This window comes from Falco cherrug, chromosome 6 (genome assembly GCF_023634085.1).
Source record: "Falco cherrug isolate bFalChe1 chromosome 6, bFalChe1.pri, whole genome shotgun sequence".
NCBI lineage: Eukaryota > Metazoa > Chordata > Aves > Falconiformes > Falconidae > Falco > Falco cherrug.
The window spans coordinates 5,675,293-5,693,106 of NC_073702.1; the positions used below are offsets into that span (position 1 = coordinate 5,675,293).

General features: G+C 45.6%; 2 protein-coding genes across 7 annotated transcripts in view; one reads left to right on the plus strand and one right to left on the minus strand.

Annotated features, from left to right (window-relative positions):
* RARS2 (arginyl-tRNA synthetase 2, mitochondrial) overlaps positions 1 to 13,176 on the plus strand; it is a 62,953-nt gene extending 49,777 nt beyond the window's left edge. For 4 of the 6 annotated variants that reach the window (XM_055713786.1, XM_055713780.1, XM_055713781.1 and 1 more), the window contains one exon: positions 2 to 1,387. In XM_055713786.1, coding sequence (XP_055569761.1) covers positions 2 to 94 — 93 coding nt within the window. In that variant the 3' untranslated portion in view covers positions 95 to 1,387. Of the gene's footprint in view, position 1; positions 1,388 to 10,478 lie in introns of those variants that run through there. The other 2 variants (XM_055713783.1, XM_055713784.1) reach the window with 1 other exon arrangement.
* Positions 1,008 to 17,235, minus strand: SLC35A1 (solute carrier family 35 member A1). Its single transcript, XM_055713787.1, has 8 exons — positions 17,094 to 17,235; positions 13,922 to 14,099; positions 8,245 to 8,404; positions 7,713 to 7,865; positions 6,834 to 6,900; positions 3,422 to 3,598; positions 2,895 to 3,029; positions 1,008 to 1,550 (listed from the first exon to the last, which is right to left on the minus strand). Exons 1-8 carry the CDS (start codon positions 17,107 to 17,109, stop codon positions 1,420 to 1,422), a joined length of 1,017 nt encoding a protein of 338 aa, XP_055569762.1. The 5' UTR covers positions 17,110 to 17,235; the 3' UTR covers positions 1,008 to 1,419.
* Positions 17,236 to 17,814: the final 579 nt, after the last annotated feature.

Here is a 17,814-nt window from a genome sequence, read left to right on the forward strand (position 1 = left end):
GGGAGAAGAGGGTTCGCTGCCCGGCTGGTGGAACAGGAACCGCCGCGCTCCCTCAGCCCCACACGGGCGGTCAGACAGGGCCGGTGCCGTTTGACGCTGAACCGTCTCACTGCTGAAGAGATGTGGAGCATCACAGGGAAGGAAGGTAGCGCAGGTGGCTGCTTCAGCCTCTGGAATATCTGACCGTGCCCACCATCACCAAAGCCTGCGCTCACCAGCGTGGCACTTTGCCTTTTGCCAGCTGTTCTGTCCATCTAGAACAGCGTGCTGCCAAAGAGAAGCATCCTCTCCCGCTGGAACAGAATTTAAGCGTGTTTGTGACTGCTGTGTTGAGTACGCCCCACTTCGCTTTCAAGTAAAATGCAGCTGGTTGACTCATGTCTGAAGGAATCTAACCAGGATACAAACTTAGTCACATTTTTTACTTCACTTTGAATGCAACTAAGTTGCACCGAAGTCAGTTTTTCCCTCAGTTCTGGAAAGGTTGAACTGAGTGAGGCCTCAGAAAATGATCGAGTTGGTTGAAATTATACAGTTGTCGCTCATAAATTAAATCAAAGCCTAACATGCACAACAGGGACTCTCTTCAAGCATCACTCTGTATGCACAAAATGGTTTAGAGAGAAAATGTACAGATAAAAATTTCCTAGTCTGACACTAACTCATTCGTACTTCAGTCAGGGACACAGGAACACGTACGAACCTTTCCCTGTACAACTAGAGTTTGACAAAACACAACTGAACAGAAGATTCCTTTGCCAGCTACAGCAGGTATAAAAAAACATTTGAAAAGTGAAAGAGTATCTGCAACCTAAGAGAACCACCAGTCTTTCTGACTTTGTACAACGAAGAGCAAGCACTATGTCTAAGCACTTCTAGGTAAATGGTGCCCAAAGCACAGTTATTCCTGGTAGAATCGTGTCGTCATCTGCATATCATCTAGAAGAGAAATTTTTCATTTATCAAACTGCAATTGCCAACTAGTTTAAGAGTAGTTGTAGTAGTAATTAAGGCAGTAATTGCTCTTTTTAATAGATTTTTATGAAGCGTTTGGGCTTTTCTGCCCTCAAAGGGCAAGACAGTTTATCAAATACACAAAGACCTGATTTCCCTCCCATTTATGTACATTATATACAACTGAGTGTTCAGTTCCTTCATTCTGCTCTCCTTGTCAATGGGACTCTTCAGTGTTCGATGTGGGTGACAAACACCTCCAATAAAAGACCCATCCAGCTCCTCAGCCATACCACAGCCTCTGCATCAGCCACTGGAAACTCCACGTGTAAAACAGAACTAACTTCTGCTTTTAGTCTATCCCACTTAAATCATTTCATGACTAACTAGCTTAAGGCTATTTTTTTAAAAATGCAGTTCATTTTAAAGTCCATTTTGTCTGTCTGTCCATTTTTATGCACAGTGTCACACAGCAGCAAGTCTTTCTTTTGAGCTCTTAGTCTCTGATGGCTGGATTTTTGTGGTGTCTTGTCGAGGTAATCCATAGAGGTAAATAGAAACACACACCAGGAGAGCACCCAGGGAGAAGGTAACAGCTGAAAGGAGACAAAACAGCTTAAATAAACACCTCTGTAGAAGAAGAAACCTGCAGAAGACTAAGCTATATAATACACAGCCATTCAGATACCATCATAATTTAAAATCACTCAAAACCAAACAGGACCGAGAAGCTGTTAATAATTCACGCAATCTAGACTCATCCTCTGTCACTGAGAACACTTGAGTATTTACAACCCCCACACCATTTCAGTTAGTCTCATATCACCGAGAACACGGTGATGGTCAGGAAAGCAAGTGTGAAACATCTGCAGTTCTACATGCCATCTACAGGCCTGAGTTACAATAAACTTAATGGTAAAGACTGTGTCTATGATAGAGTAGCCTGTAATAAGACATTTTGTTTGCCTTTCCATATCTAGACAGGGTTAGGAAACACTATTCATAAAGCTTTCACGGAAAGATCACCAGTCCAGGTCCGATTTGTGTCAACCATCAAGAACATATCTTGCTCAAGTGAGTTTTTAAAACTAGCTGTGTTTTTCATCACTTGCTTTAAGGTGCTTTTTTTCAGCCAGACACTGATGATTTTCTTCTTATGCAAACTCTCCTGAAGTTCCATCTCTCTAGTTTCATCAGAAAGCTAGTTTTTCCACCATTACACCATACCATCTTTGGATTATGATAAGAAAGTAAAAAAATACCCAAAACTAAACAGTGAAGGACTGAGCAGGAGCAACTGAGTACAGTATCAGACACAGACTTGATCAGGGAGAATATCCTTTGTAGTTGCAGAACAGCCCAAAGCAATCTGCTGTTTCCTCTCAAAAACTTCCACCACATCAGTTACGCATGACCCCAGCTGCTATCTGACTCACTCTCACATGGTGGTGTCCCCCGCAACTGGGGAAGGTAAAAGTTAACACAGAAGGAGGTGTAACTTCACAGGGATGTGTAAAGCCCTTGCAGAAATAGCCGAGGAATTAATTCGGCACTGGCTATACCGAAACCAACAAGAAATGATAACTTATCAACAGCAGTCTCAGATAAACAGCTGTATCACCCACTAAACCACATCAGAAAGTGATCGATGAATGAAGCTGTATAAAGTCGTAAGCTGTTTAAAATGGGAAGAACCTTTCTGTCGGAGGCTGTAGGATGCATCTGAAGACCAAACCATGCATGCCTGTGAAAGCACAGGGTCATCAGGCACCCTACATTACGCAACAGGGACAATGCATTGGTGCGTAGGCATCGTGGAGAAGACGAAGTTAAAACCAGAAGAAGGCATAAATGATCGCTCTGGTACAAACTGCACACAGCCTACTAGCCAGGAAGGAAGCGCACGTGTACAGTCAAATCAACGGCAGAAAGGCACTTACTTATCTGGAGGCCAAAGAGGATGACTGATGCCACAGTAGAAAGAACAATGGCCGCTGCTGCAGAAAAGCCTTTCATAATGTTATCTGTGTACTTAACAACCACCGAAGTGTAGAGGCCACCAACGCTAGCGAGAACTGGAAAGCAGATAACATGCTTCTGTTAGTAAAGGTGGAGTAAGTTACTCTTGAAATGATGCATTGTACTTCACTGCTGTACTCCTTGTCTGGTCATCCTAATGGGCAATTTAACACAATGCTCGGCAAAATGGGATGTCCACGTGGCATCCAGTGGATAAGACTCATTTAAAGATGATCTACTCATTGCTCTCTTATTTAGACTGTTGTTTCAGCACAATTTTAAATTGAAAAGTGAATAATTTCCAAGAAAAGTAATCTTTTAAATAAAATCCCTCAAAACACAGTAAAAAAATGGTGTCGGACTGAATTTGTAGCTTCCTGCAATCAGTTATATCATAGTTAAAAAAGCAAAACAATGTGACAAGACCCTAAAACCACAAGATACTTACAGATGACAAACCAGACGTAGTATGTATAGCCGTAGAAAAACCCTTTCTCAAGAACTTGGGCTCCATCTGACACGTACACACCAAGTAAAGTCAACACAATCCCAGATAAGTACATTTGAATATTTCTCACCCACAAGGAAGTGTCTGAACTCTTTAAGACCTTCTCAAAATAAACTCCTAAAAAAAAAAAAAAAAAAAAAAAAAAAAGAAAAGGTTTCAGTGAGATGAAGTGTTGGAAGTGTTGTCCTTAATGATTCATGGTTCATAGTGTTTTAAAGGCAGACAACACTACTGCAACCAGCTTGTCCTACAAAGTTTCGCAGAAGTTCCCAATGCCGAGGACGCAATGACACACTCTGCTAAACGTGTCCTCCAGAACAGGATCACTCTAATGGGTACATAACATCAAAAATTAATTCTATTTATCTTCACAGTTGTAACAATGAACCTCATCAACAGCTGAAACTACTTCTCATTTCTGTTTGATTTGCCAGGCTTCTGTCCAGCAGTTTCTACTGCACAAAGAAAAAAAAAAAACCAAACCCTACACCACAAAAAAAAGCGTTTCACCTTGGCACCTGGTATTTCATCCCTGGGACAGTATTTATGTATTTCAGTATGACGGGGAACTTCCTCCCCCCACCCCCCTCCACTGGGATACTTAGCAGTAAAAAATTAAAAACAGGGGCGGGACTGTATTACCTCAGTACTGAGACTGAAAATTCCTCAGAAGCCTCCTGCTTGTGAAGTACTTGGCAAAGTGGCGACATTCTGAAACCACAGCTTCAGTGGATTACAAAAGCAAATCAAAACTGATGCCTTCTGTTAATTGAAACTACAGACTGGTTTTGAGGAAATGGAATTCACTTTAATCTAAAGCTCTTGTTCCCCGTGCCAGTGCCACGCTGATGAGCATTACTTTTATGCTCTGCATTACTGAAATACCTTTTCATTATTCTGCTTGGGAGGTGTACATCAGGCTAAAAGGCCAACATTTGACAAGGTCGTCACTACCTGCCTTTTTAACCACTGCTCCCACACCAGGGCTCTGCTAGTCTCTGGAATCTCCTCCACATTTCAAAACAGAGAGAGCAATTTGCAGGACTCAGATCTGCTCAGCCACTTCCATGACCTTCTGGTGTGAGCCCTCCTGACTTAAAAGTTCACTGCTGAGTAACGTCACCCAAGATCTTTCATATGATACGAGAAAAGTACTTGGAACTGACAAAGATGGCACAGAGAAAAGACCTGTAGGTTAGAAGCCCTAAGCACACGCTGCTCCTGAAAATCCTGAGTTAACTTCAAGGAAAGTCTTGCTACACTTTTATTCATGAAAAATGCAATTTAAAGTTTAATATAGTATATTGAATATTTATGGTGAATAAATTAGAGAACAGATTTCTATTTCAGGGGTTTAAATAATAAAAATCCCCAAGGAAATACAGTATTATCTCATATGAATATACATTCTTGAAGTCTAAACAACAATATCAACAAAACCCCCTAGTATTGTTAACAACTGCAGCACTTAAAAGAACCCACAGTCAGCTACCTTGAGATTTCTGCCCACCGAGAAGCCCCACAGAACACAGCCAGATGTAATCACTGCACCAGAAATTTGGCTTGAGTATGAACCGTATTTGTGAATTTTATAAACTAAGAAAACAGTAAGCAAACCAATGAAACTGCTTTCACATTTTGGAAAATGCATAAAAATTACTCCACTAACAAGGTGAAGGAAAGAATGGGTGCCGTTTAGGAAAAATTACTCTTCAGTACTGTTTATAGTTGCAAAGGATCTGCCATTACATACTTGTCCAATGCTTTTATAAGCATTATTGAGGCCTCGGATACTTAGAAGTTATCACAGGATCTGCAGTTTGAGGAAAACTTTGTTTCCGTCTCTGAGAGACAAAAACATTTAATTTCTTTGACTTTGCTGGAATAATATAAAACACTAACATGGTCAGTCCAGAAGCTGAAGGTGTAATGCCAAAACAACTCCTTCATGTGGGTGTGGGAAGGAGGAAGAGGAAAGGAGTTTGAATAGGATGTAAGTTTTCAACATGTAAAGCCCCAAGGGCACAAGGAGCTCCACGGATGAAACACTGTCCTCCCAGCTGCCTCAAAGCTACAGCTGTCAGTGAAGAAACACCCAAGCTGCAATCCTTTTGCAGGAGAAGAAAGCCGTATGTGTCCAAATCCCCTAAAGCTGCCTGCATCAGCCCTTTCAATGGTCTGAATTTGCAGACCTTTACAAGTACAGCTGCCTACCCACATACCAGCCAGAGAGCTTTAGGAGACCCCAAAGGCTTCACTGTGAATGTTGTGTTTTGTCTCATGGCTTGGAAGCATCTATTGAAATGAGTAAATTTATAACCTTCCAGGAAAAGCTGGTTGAGCTCTACACAGCCTTACTTAGTACTTCTGCTTCAGAGTGCCCGTTTCACTGAAAAGACACCGAGCAAGAACGCCACCCTCCTTTCCTCCCCCGCTGACCAGAATGTTTTCCATGAGTAATGAGCATGTATGCGCAGCACAAGATTATTCTTGCAGGACTGTATGGTACTAGAAGTGTGTGACAGTACCTTGTTTTCTTACAGAGGGTAAGAAGAATCCAGTTTATAGCCAGGGAAATACATCCCTGTGAGCCAAATTTCGAATTAAGTAGTAATTTGCATTTCCTTATTTCTCAGCACCAACTCACTTGTCCTCAAGTTCTGGTCTCCTTCTGCAGAAGCCAGAGAAAAACTACTCTGAGGGGAAACACTAGCTGTAGAACAGAACAAAATCAAACAAAACCAAAATTCCTTCATGCCGTTTATCTAGGCTTCCTGTTACTCATCTTCCTCTCTGCCTTATTCCTGCTCCCTCTGCATCTCAGTTAGATTTACCACTTACAGCACTATGGCAATGTGTATTTCAGGGCCGAGCAAGTGCAAGAACTGAGCGAGGAGCTCAGTTCCCCTTATTAAAAAAAAAAAAAAAAAAGGGAAAAGAAAAAAAGAGGCAAGTATCTCACGTGATCGCCATAAGGGAGCTATTCACTGTAAAGCCAACTTTATAAAACTGATGTACATTTATTAATTGTACTGAGTGAGTCACTATGGATGTTCCCTACAGTATTATTCTAAATATTTGAAAGACACTTCGATTTGCAAACCAGCCTTCTAAGCTGCCTCATGTAAAACCAATAGTACATGCTCCTAGTTATTCGCTTGACAATGGCAGTAATCATGTCATGAAGCTGCCATAATTACCACAAGTAGAAGGTAATTATGGGCAGAGGGGATACAGTCCTTTTTTTGTCTTCTAATCAGCGATGACAGTTAACTAATGTAGAATGCTGTTTTAAACATCCTGAGCTCTCCAGTTCCTTTGATGTGACCTGCATACAGAAATAATACTATACCTGCAAATCCTGAACACAGTACAGCAACAGCAATTGCTCCAAACCCTAGCCATGGATTCTGCTCCACCTGCAACATCAACCGTTATTTTAAAAAGGAGGCAACAGTGCAGTAATTTACAATAATCAAATCCAGAGCTACTTCGTCGAGTACAGAAAAATTATTAGCATTTCGTTACAGTATAAATTGTACTTGCTTAGCTAGAGCTGCCCTTCAGATTAGCCTGGTGTAGCTGTGTGGCGTTTTGTTTTCCACGTGTACTCCCACCAATCCTTGCAGTGCTCAAAGGCACCATCTGCTTGGCTGTGCCAGTCTCCCCAGCTGCACGACCTGCCCTTCCCAACTAACGCCGCTGAGCAGCAGCTACCACCTAAGAAACAGAAGACACTTGTTTCTTCCTAGAACAGGATTAGGTCAGTGCCTCTCAAGGGTGTGTTTAAATGACATACCCACACCCACAAGGCATTGGAACTTCCTTCCTAATTCTGCCAAGTGTTTCCATTCCAAGCTCTCTGCTCCAACAATTACAATGATACCAGGGCCAACTGCTGGAAACAATGTATTACTCAGATATTCCTATGATGGTGCATTAGACTGATTGTGGTGACTCTGGTAATTTATACTAATTGTAGCAATTAGTTGCCATTCCAACAAATGAGACTGGAGCAATACCACAAGCCTGCCTGAACTGGTATACAATAAACGTGAAAGTGAATGATCAAACTAGTGACTATATTGTACCCGAAATGGCTGGAAATAGGAAACAGATGCTACTGCGTGGAATGTAGAGACCCTACCTTGACCTCAGCTGCTGGGAAGCGAAACACAAAGTATAAGGCAGTTTATCCTGCGTTGTGAAGAGGCAGACAGTAAACTCTTACCTGTACTTTTGTAGCCTGAGCAGGCTTCCACTGAACAAGGGTAACCCCACCGCACAGCATGAAGACAGAGAACCACTGCAACTTACTAAGGGTACGGTTTAGCATTAGGACTGTACACAAGGCTGTGCAAGGGATCTTCAACTGGTATGTCACCTAAAGAAGAGGGGAATGTAGCACAGAGGATGTGGTTTGATAAACTCCTCCAAAACAAGAAAATAAAACAGAGAATTCAACTACAGAACGACAAATAAAATGTTACATGTATTGATCTACAGAACCTTGGGGTTTTGTACCGCTGCCAATTACAACAAAGTGAATTTGAAGTTACTCTAGCAGTGAGCAGGTTAGCTCAAGAAAACCAGAGCTCTGCAACAACGTGTATACTGCGAATGTAACAAAGCACCACTTGGCTTTTAGCACTGAGGCTAAAGAGAGTACTCTGTGCTAGGCAGACAGGTACCTAGCATGCATGCCTCACGACACAGTAGAGGAAGGTATTTACCGATCAGTTACTGACAAAAACATTTATTACCTGGTAGACTGCCGCATCCAAGTTGCTAAGAGCCACAAATGCCATATTGTTTTGGAAAGCATACACCAAAGAGGGAACACTTAATTTTAGCAATTCTTTAGGACTGCCGAATACATTTTCTTTTAAAGATGTTATTAACCTTGCCAGACTTCCAGTTTCTCTGCAAAATAAAATACATTACTATAACTGAGGGCTCTCTTAAATGGATATTTGAAAACAGAAATAAAATCAATTAATCCTTTGGGAAGACTGTTCTCAACGATCAGTTGTAGCTTCTGCTCATTAAAGAAAAATTAACTGGGAAAAACCAGTGAGGTTATCAACAAGTAGAAACCCCTGAAGGTGAAGATGATGTTCTGGAATCAGGAGGTTAGATGCATTAATGTTTGATAAGGTAAACAACTATGAACACTGTAAACGGTGGAATAAGTCACTAAGTACACAGGCAGTGGGACGACAGAAGGCTGTTGCTCCCCTCCCTCCACCCCCCCTTTTTTTGTGTTAATATTTGTCTGTGATGGCAAATGCCTGTGATTTTCCAGATCCCCTTTAAACTGGGCCACACAGTACAGCCAAAAAAAAGTGTACCCTTGCACACTACTGAGCTGGAAACACCTCTCATTCCTCAGCCAGCCCTGCATCCCTCTTCTCACTTACGCTGCGAGAGATGCTGGACTGGCACCAGCACACAAGAGGTCTGGCAGGGCTTGTGGTGGCTCCCTTTCACCTTGCATCTCCTTCACGGACTTACAGCATGAAAGAGCAGGCAATGGGGAAGAATGTGTTGCTTCTCGCTGCTCTCCCCTTTTGCAGCTTGCTGCTCTGCATTGCTAGTTTTCCCTTACAATTTGTACGTCAACGACATTTCTTGCTTACTTGTTGCTGCTGCTCAGGTTCCACCAGTTCCCTTCCCAGCTCTCCCCAAGTCTCATGTTTCCCCCTTTCCATTCTTCTCTTGCTTGGCCACTGACAAACACCAACATCCAAAATCACTCCTGTCCCCTCCCCTGTACCTTTCAACTTGGAACCTGTATTGCTCTTGAATTCAACACTCCTTTCCCTTCCATTACACATGCATATGAACAAAAGGCTCACATCTTCCTCAGTGCTCCAGAAGCCCAGTTCCCCACATGTCAACCGTATCCCAACTTCTCTCTTTTTCACAAATGTATGTCCAGCTACCTGCCCGAAACTCTTATTAGCAATTACCAAAATCAGCAATCTCTCTGTGCCCCAAGCGTATTCATTAACAACCTTGTTCCAGCGTATTTTCCCTTCCTGATCAACCTCTGACTCTGTGCTTCAGGTTCTTACGCTTTTCCTCTCCAAAGGTTTATGGACTCTACCCACTTCCTCTCACGATCCTTCTGTCCAAGTTTCTCTCCTCCCTTGCCTTCCTCCCTGCCTAAGCACATACCTATATACCTCCTCCTCTCTCTGGTAGCGAGAGCGGTCTTTATACAGGCAGCCGCAAGGGATTTTTTTTGTCATTTTCCAGTACCAGAAAACACACACAAAAACCCCAGAGTCAGGGGCAGTACAGTGACCTAACAGAGGTGAATATGGTTTCCCACGCTCTTCTTGTACAAGTGAGGTCACAAGCAAATCTCTTTCCTAACTTAAGGGGATACTTTGCCTGGGACGGACTTGGTGACACCGAGCATGTCACATAGGTGTCTTGTAAAAGACATGTCTGGCCGCAAGGGTCAGACACTGATGTGAAAAATCTATAGGCAAGTAGCACTTAAAGCAAAGTTTGCAATACAAGGAAGGGGAAGAGTTCATGCTACAGTTCATTGTGGTTAATCGCACTAGGCACAGAACTGCATAAAATGTTAGGAGTCATTGACATTATAGGCAAAATTGTTGGTTTACTTATTCCTCAATGTATTTACTATGTTGCCCAGCATTGCGAGATAAGTTATACAAGAAAACCTAGACATCCTGGTAATACCCAAGTGTAGCTGGACTAAGGTGCTTCTATCTCAAATGTCTAACTGCAAATAAAATATCATTAGCACAGATACAGTTCTACTCTGTGAGAATAAGAAGTCAAATAATACCACATAGTAACGGCTTCTTCCATTCATCAATACTAAGGTGTGCTGTCAAACAAGAAAACAATATTTAAATTATACCTGCTTCTGTTCCAGACCATGCTCAGTGAATTAGCTGATCACACGTTTAAAGTCAAATCACGGCAGTAATAGTAGTTTGTTTACTTTGACTTCTAGCACGGAATTTCAGGAATGAAGAGTAACAGATGTCCAGTAAGCACCATTTTCACTTTAGTTTTTGAGAACAAGAACATGAACTATCTAATAGTCCATCTTTGCAATGGGTGTGCTTTCTAAACATGCACTTATCAAGAATCTCCAGCTGTAAGCTGAATTCAGTACAGAGATCATGTGAAGACAGATTTAAATCTACACAAAAAAGAATTTAAACCAAGCCCCTGAGTACAGCTGATAATGCAAAATAAGGTACCCAAAGATGTACCCTGCAAAATCAAGTAAGAAAATAAAAAATATTCCAGCTTGAATTCAGTGTTCTTGATGTCGATCTAGATTTGACTTAAAAACCATTCTGTTTACTTCATAGGTGTGAATAGGTGAGAGATACTAAAAACAATCAGTTCTGCAACAGAAACATGCATTTGTTAGAGAAGCTGAAGTTAAAACTAGAGTCTGCAAATCAGCTCTATTTTTCTCTATCCGTTGCTAAGTAATTATGCACCATCTACAAATGCAGATAACGTAATTACCAGATGGTAAACTGGACTTTAAATGAATACGGAATTTGAGAGTACAGTTGAGTAAACAATTAACACAGCTTAAACTATCATAAGCTTCCCTTTTGAAAGACAGTCTTCTGGCATTCATCCATTCAATGTGCCTTCCAGGAGAAATCTTAAAAGTAAACACAGCGGAGGCAAAGCGTAAGAATGTGTAAGAAAAATTCTGCAGCCTAGAACAATGTGAGAATCGTAGTCCAGTATCCTGTACACTGCAGTAATCAATGCTGGCTGTTTCAGGAAGAAAAAGGTACCCACCCAAACGTACAGAAAAAACAGATTGCATTCTATCTTCTAGCTGGTTGTCACACAACAAAGGTACCTTGTCTTGGGTGAGACAGATGGGTTAGGACCTTAAAACTGGAGGAAGTTATAAAGGAGACGCTGAAGGAAACTATGCTGGAATTTATGCTGTTCAGCTATTTGTAAGTAATCTAAAACTTGAGATTACTAGGAAATTGACAAATGTTGCTGATTATACTCAATTATATGTCACATCCAAAAGGAAACTTTCAATAGTTGCTGAAGGGTCTCTCACTACACCAAGCACAATTCATCAGATCTTTCGCCATCTGAGAAACAGCTCAGTTACCTGGACAGCAAAGGAAGGCAACCGGACCCACCAGTGAGCGAGACATCCCTCCAAGAAGAGGCGAGCACGGCCTGATGAGGAGCGTCTGCTGGTGCCCATCCCTCTCAACTACAGAGAAAACCACCCCACTAGCTGACCAGATCAGAATACATATCATAACCTCCAAACAGCTCAATGAATGAGATTCACCCCATTTTAACTGGCATATAAAAACTCAAGTTGTCAATAAATGAGAAAGAATCATAGGAAATGACAACCCCAAAACAGAGCCACCATCTCCAAACCAGTTACAGGCCTTTGGGAAAAAATGCGAGTAGCCCTCTGACAGCACCAGCTCAAGGCTCAGCTGTGCTCAGAAATGAGCAGAATGTTACAAATCTTTAGGAAAAGAAACAAGACCAAGACAGAAAGCACCTTCATCCCTCTGCCTAATGACACTGCATGTTCACATCCTGAATGGTGCGCACAGCTCTGCATCCAGTTTCAAAAAGGATGTAATAGTACTGGAAGTGCTGTGGAGATGGATAATAGGATGATCACAGAAGAAATAGGCTAGGAGTCCCGGCTTAGAAAATAAATGAGTGATGAAAACACAATACAGATCTGTAGACGTATGAAAATAAAAATGAAGGGTGAAAGATTATTCATGATGTCTGTCAACACAAGACGCAGAGTACAGTGAAACTGCTGAAGTGTTTATGAGAAAGGACTTTTTCACAGTGTGCAATTACATTGCACAAGTAATTTCACAGATACACTAGGGACTAACATTTCAAAGAGAAACTGGACAATATCACAGAGGGCAGGATTGTTAGGGGCTACAGCTACAGCGTGCACACAGCATCCAGGCTGGGAAATCCATAAGCTTCTGTCACCAGCTAAGGGAAGTTCAGCCCATGCTTGCGCTATTGCCTGTACTTCTGTTCTAAGCATCCTCTGCTGACTGTCAAAGGGAGGATGATAGGCTATCATGGATTTTTGACTGTGCAGGGCTGTTCTAAAAACATAATAGACTCCTGAATTAAAAGTAATTGCCTTTTTACTTATTTCAAGCAGAAGGACCATTCGTACATTTAATGAACGCAGTATTACTGAACCTTAACAAAAGGCAGATTGCTTACCCTGCTGAACTAGGCCTCTCTGGTATACTATAAACAGCCTGGGTTCCAGGTGCACAAGAACAGATTTGAAAAATTATACACACAGGTGGGGCTACCAAATGCCACCCACAGGTTTCTGACTGTTGAGACACGCTGGCTGCTATGGTCTCCAGAAAGCAGGCTGGATCAGGATCCACACTGGCCACAACACTGAGAACCACAGCACAACCACTCGTCAGCAGAGACACTTCTGTCAACATTCTGTGCTGGCAGAGTGAGAAGCTCAGAGTGCCTAAAAATAAAAATTTGCCACTGGTCACACATGTGTTTTCTAATGCATTACATCTAATGAAAGGTTAAACAAAAGGCAGTTTGCCACAGCTGCCTTACCAAATTCAACTATTGCCTCATTTCTAAAGCAAGTAAAATGCCATTTTGATGTTAAGTAGAAAAGATCTGATAATAATCTGAAGTACGCCATGTGACTTCATGATCCTCTAGCACAAACCAGTATCCTTCTGATGTACCAAAAGTCATGAAGACATAGGCAGAGACCCTAGAAGAACAAATTCTACCACAACGGCAAGAACGGGGCTTTGGAAAAGTCCAGAATATAAAGATTCTTCCAAGGAGGGATGTGGCACAGGGAAGCTGAGAGGAAACACAGACTGATGGCCTCCCCACTTCCGACGCTTACGTGTGGACTAAAGTTCTAGTTCTTAGTGGCAGTCTAGGATTACAGAAACTCTAATATTTTCTGACCACAACATTGACTCCCCAGTTTAACAGAGACAACAACGTACCTGTCTCTAACACTGTTTGGGCAAATTTATCAGTAGGAACATTATAGTTTTCTATAACTCAGCAGGTGTTGTCTCACAGTCCAGCTTTCATCTACACCAATATTTTAAAGACCAAAACTTTGTAGATAATCCATGCTGACGTTTTGAACCGACTCCAAAGCATACAAAAATAGAAAATATGCAGAAAGGACACACCTGAATATTGTGCTGTTTACAAAGCAGTTTCAGTTGAGGAGGACTCACAGGCTCTAACCCGCTCTAAAATGACTCTTCCACAGCATGACTATCCAGCCACGTTCTCAAATGTATCTGTACTTCGGTATCTGAGAATCTGAGGTTAGAAGCAAGGACTCGTTTTCAAAACGCTGATTAGCATTCCCGTACTTACTTAGCCAAGATGCCCACACTCAAGAACAACTTGATAACTTCAGTGATGCACACAGCTGTTGTTGAAAAGTAGAGTTTTGTCTCCACGGTCCTAGTGTACCGCAATGCGACCGTGTATGATGCAGCAACCAGGGTCATCACTGTGAGACAGTACAACTTGAACAGTAAGCTGACATTTTCTGAAAGAAAACAAAGGTGATGACTCAGCATGCCCTTCAAGTTAATTTAAGAACTGAAACAGGGCATCCTCCAGCTGGAGGACTGTACCAAATACTACTGTGGCAGCATACAATAATTACAACATTGCGAAATACTTCCTGTAAAAGTTTAAGTTAAATCTTAAAGTCTCTTCTCAAAGAACCTTGCATAGGAACTCCAGGCGTTTGAAAATAAGATGTCCTCATAATCATCCTTCATTCTAGAAAAACTAACGTTTATCTAATAGTAACCAAAAAGTATTTCTGTGCTTTCCTGCTCTTTAGCTGACAGCAAGTGCTCACTGGAACAGCAGCTGATCCTCTCCACGTAGTATACTGCAGTCTGACAGAAAGAGCGTTGGCAGACTAGTGAAAGTAAAAAGAGAGGAAAAGTCCATTATCAGCAAAGAAGGGAATCAGTCTAGCAAATCTGAATAAATAAGGTAGCATCTCCTTCAGCCTTATTTTCCACTTAAGTTAATAAAAGAAGAGAGTTTTGCTCAGAATGGTGATGGGACTTACACAAAGGGCCTTCCTGAAAAACTATTCACTGGAGAAAACGCTAAGGTTACGGCTAATCAAGTAAATTAAACCATGCAGGACTGAGTATCCTCTGCTATTCCCTCTATCTTCCCCCACTGCTATACTCTTCCAACAGTAGCAATTCTTGTAACAGTTTTACCTGGACCAATTACTATCCTGCATAACTTGGGAGTTTGCCTATCCCAGGTCTACTGGTGAAAGGCAGTTTTTCACTCAGCCACCCTCCTCTAAGGCCTGAGAGTTTCATCGGGTGGACGTGGCCAGGCCACACCCGTTCACTTCCATCAGAGAATGGCTAAGGCTGCATCCGCACCAGTAAAGAGAAAGGCACACGACTCCAAAAAGGAGTTCTCTGCATGAAGGCATGACCCTCAACATGAGACATCAGCAAACCTGCAAGTGGTGTCTACAGAGCCATTTTTCAAACTGGTAAATTATTCTTTCAGGCCCTTCCTTATCTGTCGTGTTCTGAATGTCCTAAAGAAACATCCTTTAATTGGTATAAGTTTATGTTCTTCTGCTGATTAGGGAATAAGCGAACAGATAAGCTCCGGGCAGCTCTGTAATAACTTCGTTCATTTAATACGGAAATGAATTGCTGAATCCAATGCAATCGGTGTTTTGGTTCATTTTTCTTTCAAGCCAGCGATGTCTTCTATTGCATAACATTTCTGCAAGGTACAGTTAATACCTCCTGCTGCTGCAATCATTTAAATTAGCTACTTCCTTACAGATAAAAATCTTACCCACGTCAGTAACCACTTTTAAAAGCTAGAGCCAATTAGTTTTTGGACTAACAAGAGACTTACAAGCTGTAATCCATTTTAAAATTAAGTTTGGACTGCAGGGAGGGGCAGTGGGATTCCAAGGACATAACAATCAGGAAATAAAATTAACCTGCTACAGTTTTACAAAATGTATTTTCTAACGGTGTTTTAGCGCTGACAGAAATGACATTAACAACGTGGGGTTTACACATTAAGATTTTAAGTCTATGCACTACTGAACTAAAAGTAAATCTAATCCATAACTATTTAAAAAAAAAAAATGCCCCATTTGGCAACAGTTTGCAAACTTTGGTAAACCAAGCAAATGCAGCAGGACATAACGAATTTAGTAACTATACTAGGTAGTTCCAGCATTATGTAAAAAGCTCTTCGTAGTTAGCTTTCAGCCTGAACATTTCTCCAGCCTGGCTCACGTCTGCATCAGTCCCAGTGCAACACCGAGGGCAGAAGGGAAGCGGAGCTGGGGTGCCCACATCTTCTGGTGGCAAGTCTGGACCAGCTTAGAGTTGTTTTTTTTTAAATGAGCTGAACGAAGCCGCTCTTTCTTTCCCACAGTTTCTCACATTAGCTTCAGTAAATCCCACGCGAATGAAACAATTTCTAGCAAAAGGGGCTAGACAGGCCGAAAGTCTCAGGGTGTAAACGCGTGCCTCCCACGCATCTCCACAGCTCCTCTAACTGCTCTGCCAGGACTCTCTTAAATGGCAGCCCAAGGCCAAGCCTGGCGCACGAAGCACGCCCTGCAGCCCGCCGAAGGCAGCGGGGGCGGCGGGCACCTCCTCACACCCAGCCCGGCACAGCTGCGGGCCACCCCCTGCGCCTGGCCCTGCTCCTGCCAGGGCTCCCCCCTCCCACCGCCACCAGGCCCGCTGCCCGCGCCGGACCCTCTGCGGGGAGCTGGCGGCGGCGCGGGCACCGCCGTCCGGGGGGGTTAAGCCCACCTGGCCGGCCCGAGGGCTCTGGCACCGTCACACGCCCCAGGGGACACCCAGGGCCCGGCGGTGCTTCGGCGAGCGCTGCGGCGCCGCAGGGGGGGTGCCGAGGGGCGGGGGCGGCCCTGCGCGCCGACCTGGGCCGCACGGCTTCGGGCTGCGCCCCCGGAGCGCTGCGCCACGCTCCAGCGCTCCCAGAGCGGGAACCGGCGACGGCGGCGCCGCCGCTCCGGAGGCGGCCGCGGGCGGCCCTAAAGGCGGAGGCGCCGCGGGTGGCCCGGCGAGCCCCGGCCCGGGAGCACCCGCCGGCCCGGGGGACGGCAGCGCGGACGGCGCCTCCCACACGCCGGAGCGGCGGCGCTCCCGGACGAGGCCCCCGCCGGCCCGGCCCGGCCCCGGCCCGCCACAGGCGGCGGGTGGAAAGCGGGAGCGCGGGGAGAGCCTCTCTCCGGCGCGGCCCCGCGCCCCCTCGCAGCCCCCTCCCCCCGCGCCCGCCGTGGTAGCGCCCGGCGCCGCAGCCCCCGGCCTGGGGGACAGTCCCACTCCCTCCAGGGCGGGGGAGGCAGGGGCGAGCCGCGGCGCGTGGGTCGCGCTTCGTCTGGGGGAGTGTGGGGGGGGCGGGACCGGCCCCTTCTCCGGCCGTGCCGCCCCCCGAGAGCCGCGGTGCCCCCCCAGCGGCCCGGCGCCGCCTCGCGCCGCGCCGCCGCCCTCACCTTTCGGAGGCGACATCGTGCCCGCGGAACGCGCCGAGACCGCCGGGCCGGAGCCGCCCGCCGTGCCCCGCCGCTCCTCCCATTACACCATAGAGTACGGCGCGCCCGCCTAGAGCGCCCCGCCTCCCTCGTTTCACCATAGAGTCGGAGGTCCGTCTGGCCGCCCCCCCGGGAGGCGGAGGGCCGCGGCTGGGCCCGGGCGCAGGCTGCCGCCCGGCGGGCCCGCGCGGTGCCGCTTGTGCTGCGGGTCACGGCGGGTGACTGCCCGCGGCGCCAGCCCGACCGCCGTCCGAGGGCAGCGGTGCGCGCCGGCGGCGGCCGGGCCCCGGGGGGGAGCGGTGGGCACGGCTCGGCGCGGGGCTGAGCGGGGCCGCGCCCCGGGCGGGAGGGCAGCGGCAGGGCCGGGCGGCCCCCGCGGTGCTACCGCCACGGCTGCCGAGCCGGCGCGCCCCCGCCGCCGTTGCCCGCCCTCTTGCGCCCCCGCGGCGCGGCGCTGTGCCCGCCCGTAGCCCCGGCCCCGGCGCAGGGCCGCCGCGGGGGGCCGGGAGCGCGGCGGGGCTGCAGCCTGTGCGGCGGCAGTGACAGTCCCCAGAGCGCCCCGTGGCTGCAGCGAGGGTGCTGCTGCGTGCCAGGAGCGGAGGGAAGCTGGAGGAAAGCTTCGGGAGCTCGAGTGAGGTACGCGGCAGCCTGCGCGCCGCCTGCTGCCTGTGTATCTGCCTTG